Below are 13,706 nucleotides of genomic sequence, written 5' to 3'. Positions count from 1 at the left end.
CTTAGAGCTCACAGAACATGAGCATCTGCTAGCTAGCTGAGACTCTGACTGTCCTCACTGCCACTGACGGCCACCTCTACAGAAAACCTGGGCTGGAAAAGGCCCTCGGGGGAGGGAACCTTTCAGCCTAAGTAAACACAGCAGAGAGGCCAGCTTTCCCAGGCTTGTGTTTACACCTTTGTACTGTTACAGATAGAAACAGTTAAGCGAAATGGAACCCCCTGGGGGTTCTCAGAGCACCGGCTCTAACTCTTGAGCATAGATCTCCCTTAAACCCCATGAGCCCTTCAAATAAAACCCATCACTCTGCCAAAGTCTCTCCCTCACACAGGCTCCACGGAGTGCTGTGTGCGTCCTCCAGGGTTCAGGCACGCCCAGCCAAGGCACCGGGGCACAGAGCCCTGAGCATCTGCCAGACCCCAGTTCCCTCTATGGCACAGCAAAGCAGCAGAAGCTTTGAGTGGGGCCGACTTGTGTCACAGCCAGTCACGCATCGCTAAGATCTGTAACTACGCCCTAAGCATTAAGGCACGTGGGGTGGGGGTGGGGGGTGGGTATCCAGCCAGCCTTCCTGCCGTGGTACAGTGCTGAACCTTGGTGTCATCACATAAGGAGCCTCTGGCCACACTTGACACACAGCCACGGGGGAGCCCAGAAGTGACTTCATCTAGTTTCATTGGCTTTAAATGAACACAAACAGTTACAGGTGGCTAATGGCCACAGCCCTGGATAGAGGTAGTGAAGGCTTGTGTGGCCTTTGAAAAAAAACGGCCCCTAGTGGTACAAAGGCCTCCACAGGGCAGTTCCTACCTTGCTAATTAACCCGCTCACTTCTAAGTCACTTCCTGAGAACCTCATTTATCTCAAGTACGTTGTTTATCTGACTTCTAAGGAAGACAATAATTTCTGCCATTGCTTAACTATTCATGAATAAAATTAACATAATAATTATAATCCTGATTAATCCTGAAACACCATCGAAGATTTACATTAATTGAATTCCAATTCACCTAATTGGTGTTTTTTTTTTATTTATTCACTTCACATCTGATCATAGCCCCCTCCCTCATCCCTCATCTCCTCCAGGTCCAACCTACCCCTCCCCCTCCACCCCCCTCCCCCCACCCCCCTACCCCCTATCCCCTCCCCCCACTCCCCCACCATGCTTCTACCCTTACACCTCAGAGAGGGGGGAGACTTCCCCCCCTACCAACTGACCCCAGCCTATCAAGTCTCATCAGGACTGCCTGCATCCTCTTCCTCTGTGGCCTGTGGGGGAAGGATTCTCCTTATTGTTAAAGTATATACCTATGTTAAAGCCAATACGGTAAGGCCAGGGAGATGGCTCTATGGTATTTGCCTAGCAAACACAAGGGCCTGGGTTCAAGTCTAGACACCTAGAGCCCTAATCGTCACCACCACAACCACTACCAGCACCATCATCACCATCATCCTCCTCTAGGCGTGGCAGTGTTAGGGAGCAGGATGCTGAGGCGCAGGGACCAGGAGTTGAAGGTTAGCCTGGGCTACATGGAGAGACCCTGCCAAATAATAACGAGGCTTAGGATGAGAATAAAGTCCCATTCCCCTCATCAAGCCGAGGATAGAGACTTCTCTTCAATGATCCAAAAGAGCCCCCCTCATGGCGTCGGCTTCCCGCCACGCCAGTGCCAGCTTATGGGGGAGGATGGCGGGGGAGGGGGCTGGGGAGGGAGGGGGTGAGGCCAGCGAATGTGCCACAGGGGGTATGGCTATGGCAGGAAAGAAGACCCCGCCCCCATCCCATCGTTGCAGCCATACAGCTGTGCTCCCTTCTGGAAACGAGGGCAGCACGGGCCCCCCCACGTGGTGCTGCCTGGGGACCGGGACGGGACACTCACGTGTGTGCAGGAGAGGAGCTCCCTCATGATGTAGGCGTCGTACATCTGCCGGCTCCTGCGCAGCCGGTCCTCCTCGTTGTCCAGCTTCTCGTACTCCTTTATCTAGATTTGCGGAGGTTGTCAACATCAGCTCAGGGCTTCCTAGAAACCGGCCTTATTCAGCACCACTGCTGACCCAGGGCTGCAACCCTTCCCCCATGAGATAAAACAATTTACCGAGGCAACGGCTCCCCTAAAAATGGCTGCTTTGCGTAAGGGGATGATGAGGTGGCAGCAAGTCAGACCCAGATAGAAACACTGAGAATTGGTGACCGTGAGCATTATAATGTGGAAGCAAAGACCACCGTGGCCATAATCACGTCACTACGCAGAAGCCAGGGAGGCCACCTGCCTGGCCGGTTCTCTCCTGAGCACAGACGCTTCAGCCCTGAGGTGGAGCTTGCTCACCAGAGCCAGCAGGGGAAGGAGTCAGAATTCATCGTGAGATTCCCAAACTTCGCTTGAAGAAAGCACTTATTTGGAGGTGGGGTGGGCGCCTGGATACAGGCATTGGTTTCCCTGTGCTAATGTTATCGCAGGCCAGGTGCGGTGTGTGTGGCTGCCAGCCCAGCCCTCAGCAGGCAGGGACAGGAAGAGTTTGGTCAGGGCTAGCCTGGGCTAGATAGGGAGAGAGTTGGAAGGAAGGAAGGAAAATTCCACTGTATTTCAAACGCTATGCTGGGAAAGGCTGCCCACTGGGCTAACGAAATGATCAAGTGTATTTTAGAAACATCTGCCATAAGTGGGAATGGTCCCAGTTGTCGTAATCTGACTGAGAGAGGTCCCTGGTGATAAAACTGTCCGAGTTTCTTTTTTTGTTTGTTTGTTTTTTGTTTTTTGGTTTGTTTGGTTTTTTTTTGTTTGTTTGTTGTTTTTTTTTTTTTTTTTTTGGTTTTTTTTTTTGAGACAAGGTATTTCTGTGTAGCCTTGGCTGTCCTGGAGTCACTTTGTAGACCAGGCTGGCCTCGAACTCACAGCGATCTGCCTGCCTCTGCCTCCCAAGTGCTGGGATTACAGGTGTGCGCCATATTTTGATAATACAAGACAAGGCTGAAGATGATAAAATATGAAGGTAAAGACACCTTCCACACACCACACGCCACGCTGCTGTGTGTGACCTAGTTACACTCACTGTGTCACGCCTGAGAGCTGTCCACCTGGGCTGGCAGAAAACAGGGACCTGCCAGGCTGGTGTTCAGACACTGGAATCAAAACCATTTAGCCCTACAAAGATTCCTCATACGTATGAGGTCACAGTTTGGGGGAGGGGGTGTCACCACGGAGGTCCTGTAACAACTAGAAGGTTCCACACTGAGAAGTTATCGGGGCCCAATCAGCAGTGTAGTGTGGTGGCTGGCAGTCGTGCCAGAGGGGGTAGGAATGGGGTCTCCTTGGGGCAGACGACACTGTGGGATCAGCCCAAGAGGATCGGAAGGTCTTAGCAAAGCTGCCATAACCAGGGACCAGGTTCAAGCACCCTACCTTGGTTTCTGAAAACTAACCGTATACAAACAGCTTCATAGACACCATTGCAAGGCGGCCGAAGCCAGGTGCAGTGCGCCCGCACCAGCAGAAAGGGGAGGGGTGGGGCTCGGTTGATTCTTCTGGTTGCACTTTGGACTCGGGATAGTCAAGGGTTAATGCCAGAAGGGCCTGGATGCCACAACAGATGCAACCCAACCGGAGGCCAGAGCCTGTCCCCCGACACACACGCGTGCACACACAACCTCGAGCCATGGTGCACCGTCCCAGAACTAATATCCCCGAACACGGCGGTAAAGCGAAGCGAGTACAGGGGACCCGTGAGGCAGAGTGGCATCTGGTGAGTCAGATGCTCATCCTCCGGAAGTTTCCACGGTTCGTCTCCTGCAGCTACACAGACACTCCTGGCTTCATGAACAAACGAGGCGCAGAACTGCGTCTGTGCTCCGGGGCCCCAGGTCCGATTAACCTCATGTGAACTCCAGACAGTGGGGAGAGCACACAGGACCAGCCGCTGAGACTCACATCTCACCTCCTTTCAGAAGGCTCGTCAGTCACGGAACAGGACAGTCAGCTGTGTCTCAGCTCACCAAAGGACTACCTGGTCACAGCACACACTCAATAACAATAGGAGGACTGGCTGTGGACCCAGGTAAGTGAGCCTACATTTGAGGTGACCAGTCTCCATACTGAATAACAGGTGTGACAGTGTGCCCCCAACAGTGTGCTCCACTCTCGGCTCAACCACACACATGGCTGAGCATGTTGTTGCCTAAGCCACCTCTGTGGCCCAGCCCCACCTCTCTGCAACCTAAGTTCTGCATCTCCAGGGCTTTGCCTCAACTCCTGTCAGTTTCTCATTGGCTTCAGAACGCTGTATAGTCTGTACGGCTTCTGTCACTAGCCATGCAGACCTTACGGAAAAGTATCAGGCCCACAAACACCGGCAACAACAACCGCGCCTTTGACCTCTCCCTCTGAGTAGCCACAAAAAGCATCTCTACATGAGTTCATCTAAAGGAGCCCTGGATTTGCTCACAATGGGTCACAGTCACCATGTCCCATCCGGGTTTGCTCTGTCACAAAACCAAGCTAATCCGAGGGTCACCGTGGACTCCACCCTCATGTCTGTGCCACCAGCACTTTGCCCGTGTGCTTCATTCTAAACCCATCACAAACCCAGACAGCCAGCGAGCTTAGAGCAGACCGGTCCTCGTGAAAGCTCGGCTGTCACTTCTCGGAAGCGTGATTACAGAAGCACCGGAGAGTGACCTAACAGACACAGGCAAGGGAGAAGGGGCAAAATCCACATAAATATTTTGTCAGGCTTGCTGGGTACCTGATGGCATACAGGCATCTGGGCACCGTCAACCTCAGTGGCCCAGAAAGGCTGAGCAGCTGGACAAGACTCAATGGTGACACACCACAGAGGCGTGGGAGAGCCAGGTTCAGTGGCTACTGACACTAAACACCCCAGACCCTCTGCGGGGGTGGGGGGTGGGGGGGTAGGGGTGGGGGAGGGGTGGGGGTGGGGGGTGGGGAGGGTGGGGGGGTTATAACATCCTCAATTGCCAACAACTCGGCTCTACATGTGCGCTTTTGCTGTTCACCTGAGAAGAAGATGGCCCCACACAGGAAAGTGCAGACCAGCAGTGAGAGCCAATCTGACAAGAGCAGGGCTGGATTATCAGGCAAGGACATCAACGGTTATAATTAGTCAGAGCGGAGCACACCTGTGTGATGAAGGACGCGACGGACAGCCGAAGAAAACAACCACACTACCTAGTTTTGCAACTGACTTGCCAGGGCCCAGAGTCACCCAAGGAAAATGGGAAGACTGAGGAATTTCCTACAGCAACTGGCCTGTGGGCACTTCTGAGGACCACCCTCTTGATTGTTAATTGATGTGAGGAGGCCCCGCCCACTGTGGGCAGCGCTGTTCCCTAGGTGAACTGAGAGGAGGAAGTTAGCCTAGAGCAAGCCAGCAGGGACAGTTCTTCCTGCACCTGCCTGCTTCAAGTTCCAGCCTTCACCTCACCGGCGCACTGTAGCCCGGGGATCTTAAGCAGAACAATCCCCTTTTCCCCTCAGTTTCTTATTGGGTATTTTATCACAGCAAAAGAGATGAAAACAGAACGACACAGAAATCAGAAATGAAAAAAAAAATCAAGTGAGAATTTCTGAAGTGAAAATATGCGCTCTGAAACAAACCGTTCAGTGCATGGGTGGGTGGAGGGGGAAAACCGGCTGCAGAGGCCGAGACAAGGGGGCCGTGGGTTTTAAGACAGACCAAAGATAGTATCCAATTTCTAGAAGAGAAAGAAAAGATACTGAAAAGAAAAACTGAGCACAGTGGTGGGGCCCACAGGATAATACCCATCCACCATGAGCAAGATCCAGAGTCCAGGAAGGGGTGGGGGGGATGGGGTGCTCTAAAAAAATCATTCAGATTGTTTCAAACTTGGTTAAAGATGTAAATATATGGGCTAGAGAATTTCAGACAACTCTATAAAAACGAATATGTACCTACAACCACTCACTGGAAGCAGACATTGCCAGACACTGCCAGGGGTGAACAGCAGGACTCAAGCCCGAAGGAGACATCCCCAGAACCACGCACAGATGTGGCCACAGCAAGGGGAGAAAGAAGCCAGGTTGGGACAGAGAAGGGCTCACGTGACAGAGAAGGCACTTCATACAGTGACATCCCAGGGACATGTGCAGGCCGGGCCCGAGAGCTTCCCACATGCAGGGGCAAGAGTGACAGTGGCGGGGGCTGGAGAGATGGCTCAACGGTTAAGAGCACTGCCTGCTCTTCCAGAGGACCCGGGTTCAATTCCCAGCACCCACATGGCAGCTCACAACTGTCTGTAACTCCAAGATCTGACACCCTCACATCAACACACATAAAGTTAAAAATTAAATGAGTAAAAAACATTAAAAAAAAAAAAAAGAGTGACAGTGGGAATCGTAAAGGCGTTGCACCATCCGAGTGGGAGATTTTTAACTTTCTCCCATGCCAAGTGACACAGCCAGGACAAGAGCATCCAGCACACAGCAGAGGCTCCCAGATCTGCTGCTGCTGCCGTGTCTGTGACTTAACTCTCCCAACCTCCCTCTCCCCCCACTCCCATGCTGCTCTCCTCAATTTCAGTCCCTCCTGTGCTAAGCTCCTCCCACCATGGGAGCTGTGTGGCCTCCTGTGTGCTCTCAACATCACCTCCAAGAGGCCAGTCTTCTTGTCATGTGTGTTCGTGTTTAAATGCCACCTTGCTGAGGTGACCTTGAATTCGTGCCTGTAGAGTGGCCACCAACCCATAATGCACCTCTTCTGAAGCAGCCCTACATTCTCAGTGGACAGGTCACTCCCACCAGAGCCTCCTGCCTTACTCGTTTGTCTCCCAGGAGCTCTGCAATCTCTAAGCCCCATAAGGCTTAGTTAGATTTCAACGGACCTTCCAGAAGCTTCTACACTCACTCCCTAGGCCCCTTAAACATCACCCAATGTCTTAGGGAAAAGCGGATGTATGTCTGGGAGCCCCATCCCCACAAAGTCTCCACTCTGCTCCTCTAAGGTGGCCAGGAAACCCCAGGTTAGCTCCTTTCTCAAACTCAGAAGCCCCCAGACTCAGTTCTCAAAGATGAAACCAACATCTATGGATGTCCAAGAAGTCAGGTGACCTCCAAATGACGCTGGAGCCTTTGGAGCCCGTGGCACACTCTTCCTTCTTTGCTTGTACTCCAGAGCCGCGGTGCTCAACCGTCCTGGCACTGTGACCCTTTAGTACAGCTCCTCAGGTTTTGGTGACTCCCCCTCCCCAACCATAGAAAAAATTATCTTGTTACTACTCCATAACTGTAATTTTGCTACTGTTAAGCATCGTAATGTATCAGATATTTATCTGACAAGCAGGATATCTGTTGTGTGACCCCTGTGAAAGGGTTGTCCGACCCCCAAATGGCTTGGCTACCATCACCGCCAAGACACCTACACCGATAAGTGCTTTAATAAACTTCGGAATTACATAAGGTATTTACGAGCCTTGAGATTTTTTTTTTCCAGCACACAGCTGGACACACTTCGGAAGGGAGTTGCACGAGAGGGCTGACTCTCACCTCTTCGTAAAACTTCACCTGTGGCACCACTTCATCCAGTTCATTCAGACAGAAGTCCTTAAATAGCAGGAAGCCTAAAGAAGAGAGAGGGAGGGAAGACGTCAGGCTGGCAACCAGGAAGTTTATCCCAGGGGCTGCCTCTTCCAAATACTGTGTCTGTAACTCAGCATCTTCCTTCCCTACTTTAGAAGAAAAAAAAAACCGAAGAGGACAAGGAGTCCCTGGAGAGACAGATCCCACGTGACTGTACCACATCCACACCTGGCTTGGCATCTCTTCTCTGCTCATGGCCCCTCCCACTGTGTAAATGAACACTGTCACCACCACTTGAGGCCCCAGGTCACTATAGCAAGTCAAAGAGGGCAGAGATACAGAGCCCAGAGGGTTCCTGTGACCGCCACGGGATACCTGTAGAGCCAGGACTGAACACCTGAAGCTGGTGGAATTATATGGCCCTTCTAGTCCTTTCCCTCGAGCCTCACTCACTACCTCACACCCTAGCAAACACACAGCGCACAACAAGCTGCCCGTTCTCAAGGAATTCTTTGCTCAGGACACCAGGACTGCAAGCCATTATCTCATGCCTGGGACACCCCCAACTTCCCGCCCCACGCACAAACAATTCCAAGACTCTATCCCCTCCAAAGTTTCCACGAGAGCCACTTTTGCTCTGAGGTCTGCCCTGGATGACACACGATACCGTGGTAGAACCCATTGGGGGGGGGGGGATGTCCCTGTCTGTGCACGATTGCTCAAATATGAGCATGCAGGTGAGTGTGTGCACGTGGGCAGGCCAGGTGTCAATATCAGCTGTCTCCTGGCGCGCTCTGGAATCTGCCTGCCTCTGCACCCCAGTGCTGGAGTTAGAGGTGAGCGTACACATATCTGATGTTTCAGACTCATGCTGGGCATCCAAACTGAGGCTGAACCTCAAGCTTGCACAGCAGGCTTATCTGAGTTTCGTGCACGGAGCACTTCCCAGCCCAGCAAAGAGTAGCTCTTTCCACAAGCTTCCCCAGCCGCCTCCAGGGAGACACCGCCACTCTAAGTTTCTGAGCCTTTAAGTCTCTTGTCCTTCACAAACACAGCACCAAGCAAAAGCCTCACAGTCAAGCCTGAGCCAGCCACTCACACTGAGGGGTAGAGACAGAGGACTCAGAGAATTCCAGCAAGCCCAGGGCCATGAAGGTGCTCAGCCAGTAAAGGTGCCTGCCTGTCAAGCCGGAAGAAGACATCTGAACCCCCTCCCCACCCCACCCCCACCCAGAATTGGCGTTAGAGGTGGATGTGAGCTGTCAGCTCTGGGGTCTGGACGCCCTTGGCCTCTAAAAGAGCCCTGAGCACTCTTAACCACCGAGCCAGCTCCCAGGTGAGACTCTTTTTAAGCCAATTTTTAAAATAGAAACTCCCCAATAAAAGAGTAGGTAAGCTGTCTGGGCATGAAGGTGGAACACTTTGGGTACAGACACACAGAAGGGTCTTAATGTGCCTGCCGTTCTCTCAATGTACATTAGGCACTCTGTGACTCCCCGACTCCCCGACTCCCCGACCCAGGCACCAGGATGCCCAGGTTACAAAGACCATGCTCAGCATGAGCCTCCCCCATTGCTGGGGAGGGCTGGCCATGCCACTGCTTCTCCCACCTCTTAATCCACAGGCACAGGAGGAACTCTGTGACTGAGGACCAAATGCCCACGGATGGGGGCTCATGGATTGTGCCCACCTGAATTCCAGCACCCAAGAGGCTGAGGCAGGAAGACTGCTAAAACGCTAGACCAGCCTGAGCTACACAGTAGACTCTAGGCTAGCCTGGGATACAGTGTGAGGCTATGTCTTAAATAAAACAAAAAACAGCAAAATGGCGGAGGGAGGTAAAATTAAAAAAAAAAAATTTAAGGTTATATAATTTCCAGGAGGAGATATTTTATTATGCTGTAGGAATGGCCAAACCTTGCCTCTAACAATTAAAAATTTTATGTTATCCAATAATAGAAGCAAATGCTATCGGTGTGGCTTTCCAAAATGCACCCCTTTCATAATTAGCAAATTTCCCAACCACCTGAGATTTTTGAGTTTGGCACTGAAGAAAAAACAAACTTTGAGAGCCTCGTGCCCTTGAGCAGCACAAAGGATGGAAATGCTAATATAATTTACCTGATGCTGGGAGGGGAAGGCACTTCTTTATGCCAGTGTCGTGAACGGGTCGTGGGAGTTGCCCTGAAACACTGAAACGCGTACTGAGCCTGCTTCACTCAGGTGAATGAGCCCAACGTGTACTGAGCCTGCTTCACTCAGGTGAACCAGCCCAACGTGTCCTGAGCCTGCTTCACTCAGGTGAACCAGCCCAACGTGTCCTGAGCCTGCTTCACTCAGGTGAACCAGCCCAACATGTCCTGAGCCCGCTTCACTCAGGTGAACCAGCCCAACGCGTACTGCGCCCGCTTCACTCAGGTGAACCAGCCCAACGCGTACTGAGCCTGCTTCACTCAGGTGAACCAGCCCAACGCGTACTGAGCCTGCTTCACTCAGGTGAACCAGCCCAACGCGTACTGAGCCTGCTTCACTCAGGTGAACCAGCCCAACGTGTACTGAGCCTGCTTCACTCAGGTGAACCAGCCCAACGTGTACTGAGCCTGCTTCACTCAGGTGAACCAGCCCAACGTGTACTGAGCCTGCTTCACTCAGGTGAACGAGCTCACAGAACCTACCTTTGTGTTCCTCCAGCATCTGTATGTATTTCAAGTGTAAAAGGAAAAAAAATGCTGACTTTGGGCAGGTGAGATAACATAGGGGGTAAAGGAGTGTGTCACCAAGCTGACAACATGGCTTTGGTCCCCAGGCCCCACGTGGTGAAAGGAGGGAAGTCATGCCTACAAGTTGTCCTTTGACCTTCACAGATGCACGCACACACATGTGCAAGCTTGCACACTCACATACCCATACACATGCATGCACACACACTCGCACACAAACATACAAAGTGCAATTTTAAAAAGAGTCTTGTATCAATTTCCAGAGGCTCTTCAGTTCTAAGATTGCATTTTTTTCTAAATACAACAAACTTAACTGAACAACCACATTTTGGGATGAGGGCTTAGAAACACACACCTAGGAGTCAGGGTGTAAAATCCAGAGGACAGTGAAACAGAAGTACACCAGCTGTGTGAGACACCGCAAGCTAGGAGCACCCAGACAGGAGACGCCACGAACTCAGCGGCCCAAGAATAAAAATAAAATTATCCAAAGGGCAGACGGTGAACATTCGCCATAATCAAGCTGTGCAGAGTAACAGGGGGCCCTGGCAATAAAATCGTCAGTGCTGCATTTTCTCACAGTCTCAAAGGTTAGCCAAAAAGCTTCAGATTCAACAGGGAAAATGTATAGCCTTGCTGGAAATAGCAGTGTCTGTCTAGAAACTGAGCTGCAACGAGGTAGAAACGCTCCACTGCGATGTGATGAGACCAGCTAACGCAGTGGCTTTACTTCAAGCTTTCGGCACCATGAGGAAACATAACAGCGGTGCAGCTCATAACACCAAAGCAGGCAACGTTAGGGACAAGTTCCGTCAGAGACGTGTACGACTCCTAGGATAAAAGTGAATAGAATAAAGAAAATAAAGAATAATACAGGTAAGCAAGGAGAAACGCCATGTTCGTGGGCAGCAAAATTAGGTCAGCCGTTGGCTCAGTGGGGCCCCAGATGGGGGCTCAGCAGGAAAATTTTAAGAAGTCAATCAACAAACCCTAACATTTACGTGAAGAGGTAGAGGCCGGGGCGATCTGGGAGCAATTCAAGTCCAGCCTTCCACACAGTGTGCAGAGCGCCGAACAGGGACCAACAGTGCACAGACGCAGCCATGGGCTTTTAAATCCACATCCTTCAATAGGGAGAGGCGGCTTGCCTTTCCAGGAACTCCTGGTGGAAAGCTGAGCCTCCGTGCGACGGCGACAGCTGCTCGGCCTGAACAACAGGGACCTGTATGAAAGTTCCAGCAGGCAGCGAGACCACGGGAGGAGTCTGATTCTTCAGAGGATCAATGCCCCGTTAGGAGACCAACGGAGAAGGGCTTTGTGAGTTTGAGGTTAGCAAAGGCCACTGCTAACAGCCTACCCACCCGTAGAAGAAAAACACGGGGAAGTGCACTTTGGTGCACATTACAGCTTGGGCTTTAAAAGAAAAAAAAAATTGCAAGAGAGGCCACGTATTTGGAGAAAAGCCGCCTGCAAGCCACATGTCTGGAAAAGCCTTGCACATGGACTCTCCAAAGAGCTCTGAAGACTACTCGACTGTAAACACATTTCAATTACAAAAAAATCTACCATTTATGAGTGAAAGAGCTTTAGACCTTCACCCTAAGCACGTACGCTGGAACACGAAGCCTCGTCCAGCATCGTCAGCCATCAGAGTGAGCATCAGACTCTCCGTGTGTCCAGGATACGAGATAATAAAGGGAGCCACAAGCAGGAAGCGGAGGAGCAAATTCGTGCATACATAAAGGCACACACGTTACCAAAACAGATACCACACAGCATTGCCTGGCTGCTCCGGGCTGAGTCTGACTAACCCACGTTGCCAGTCCTCACCTGTCCCTGTCAGCCCCTCCCAATCCTAACAGGAGCCAATAACTATAATAAAGCGAGCACCCAGCACCTCTACTGTGCTTCCAGATCCCTTAAGTCTTAAAACTGTCAGTCACATTTATTTATCCACTATTTGTGTAGTGTAGTGTATATGTGTGCAGGCGTGCTTTGTGTGTGTGTGTGTGTGTGTGTGTGTGTGTGTGTGTGTGTGTGTGTGAACTTGTAGAAGTCTATTCTCTCCTTCCAGGAGGGGGGCACTGAGGATATGACGCAGACCGTCACGTTTGGTGGCAAGCTCTTTTACCCCGCTGACCCATCTCGCCGGCCCCCTTGGTAAACTTTTAAAATCAGCACAGAATTGTGCCTGGCAGTCAGAGCCTTTGGATGCTGTCTTACACTTTTGCAGAAAGAAGGCATAGCAGACGCACTGCTGTTTCAGAATCAGGAGAGTGTGTTGAACTCAGGGTGGCCATGCCACTCTGGTTGAAATCCAGGCCCTGGCCGTTCCCAGGAAACCCAACCCAGTCCTAGGGGAGTCCAGTGGGATCATTTATGAAATGCCATGACTCTTGTGAACAAGAGGACAGATGGCCATGTGTGCGGCCTAAGGAAAATCCACGGGATGCTCTTTGCTGGGAAACGAAACAAAGGAACTAAAACAAGATAAAAACTCTAGAACACACTGGGCATGGTGGCACACACCTTTAATCCCAGCACTCAGGAGGCAGAGGCAGGCGGATCACTGTGGGTTTGAGGCCAGTCTAGTCTACAAAGCGAGTCTAGGGCAGCCAAGGCTACACAGGGAAACCCTGTCTCAAAAAAACAAAACCAACCAAACAAACAAAAACAAACCCAAAAACAAAAACTCTAGAACACAGCAGCAGGGGAACAGCACCCAACCCTGCCAATAACTGGAACCCTTCCAGCTTTATAAAGCAGTCTCGTCACACGCTGGATGGACAGTGAAAGTCTCCAGCCACAGAGCAGGGCAGGCTCCCTCCAGGTTACAACCATTTCTTTACTGGTCTCAGTCCCAGGTTCCTTGTCTTAGGGCCTCTGATGCTGTGAGAAACACTGTGACTAAAAGCAACTTCATCCTGCTGTGCCACAGCACAGCCTGTCACTGAAGGGAGTCTGGGCAGGAACCCAAGCAGGGCAGGAACCTGGAGGCAGGAGCTGATGCAGAGGCCATGGAGGGTGCTGCTTACTGGCTTGCTGCTCCCCATGGCTTGCTCAGCCTGCTTTTATAGAGAACCCAGGACCACCAGGCCAGGGGTGGAGCCACCAACAGCGGGCTGGCCCCCCCCCCCACATCAATCATTTATCAAGAAGATGCCCTCCAGGTTTGCCTACGGACAACGTGATGGAAGACTTTCCTCAGTTGAGGTTCCCTCCTTCCAAATGGCTCTACCTTGTGTGGCGTTGACAGAGAACGAACCACGGCAACTCTTCTACAACACAAACTCTGCTGACTAAACAGATTCCAAACGACTTATGAAAAAATTAGGAATACCCAAATCAAGCAAATGTTACCCAAAGCCCTGCGTAGAAACATTCACCCACACTGGTTCTGGGGATGTCAGGCAGGAGGGCGGCACAGACCACGTAG

At 51.5% G+C, this 13,706-nt stretch overlaps 1 protein-coding gene across 2 annotated transcripts in view; it reads right to left on the bottom strand.

The window, feature by feature from the left end:
- Positions 1 to 13,706, bottom strand: part of GRK3 (G protein-coupled receptor kinase 3) — a 93,945-nt gene that overhangs the window by 44,598 nt on the left and 35,641 nt on the right. For both annotated transcript variants that reach the window (XM_084761107.1, XM_084761108.1), the window contains 2 exons: positions 7,518 to 7,591; positions 1,881 to 1,982 (listed from right to left, as the gene is read on the bottom strand). In XM_084761107.1, coding sequence (XP_084617233.1) covers positions 1,881 to 1,982; positions 7,518 to 7,591 — 176 coding nt within the window. The remainder of the gene's footprint in view (positions 1 to 1,880; positions 1,983 to 7,517; positions 7,592 to 13,706) is intronic.

Source organism: Acomys minous (assembly GCF_964271855.1).
Source record: "Acomys minous genome assembly, chromosome: 16".
In the NCBI taxonomy this organism is placed as follows: Eukaryota; Metazoa; Chordata; class Mammalia; order Rodentia; family Muridae; genus Acomys; species Acomys minous.
The sequence above is the reverse complement of the archived record's forward strand: the minus strand, read 5'-3'. Positions and strand labels throughout refer to the sequence as shown.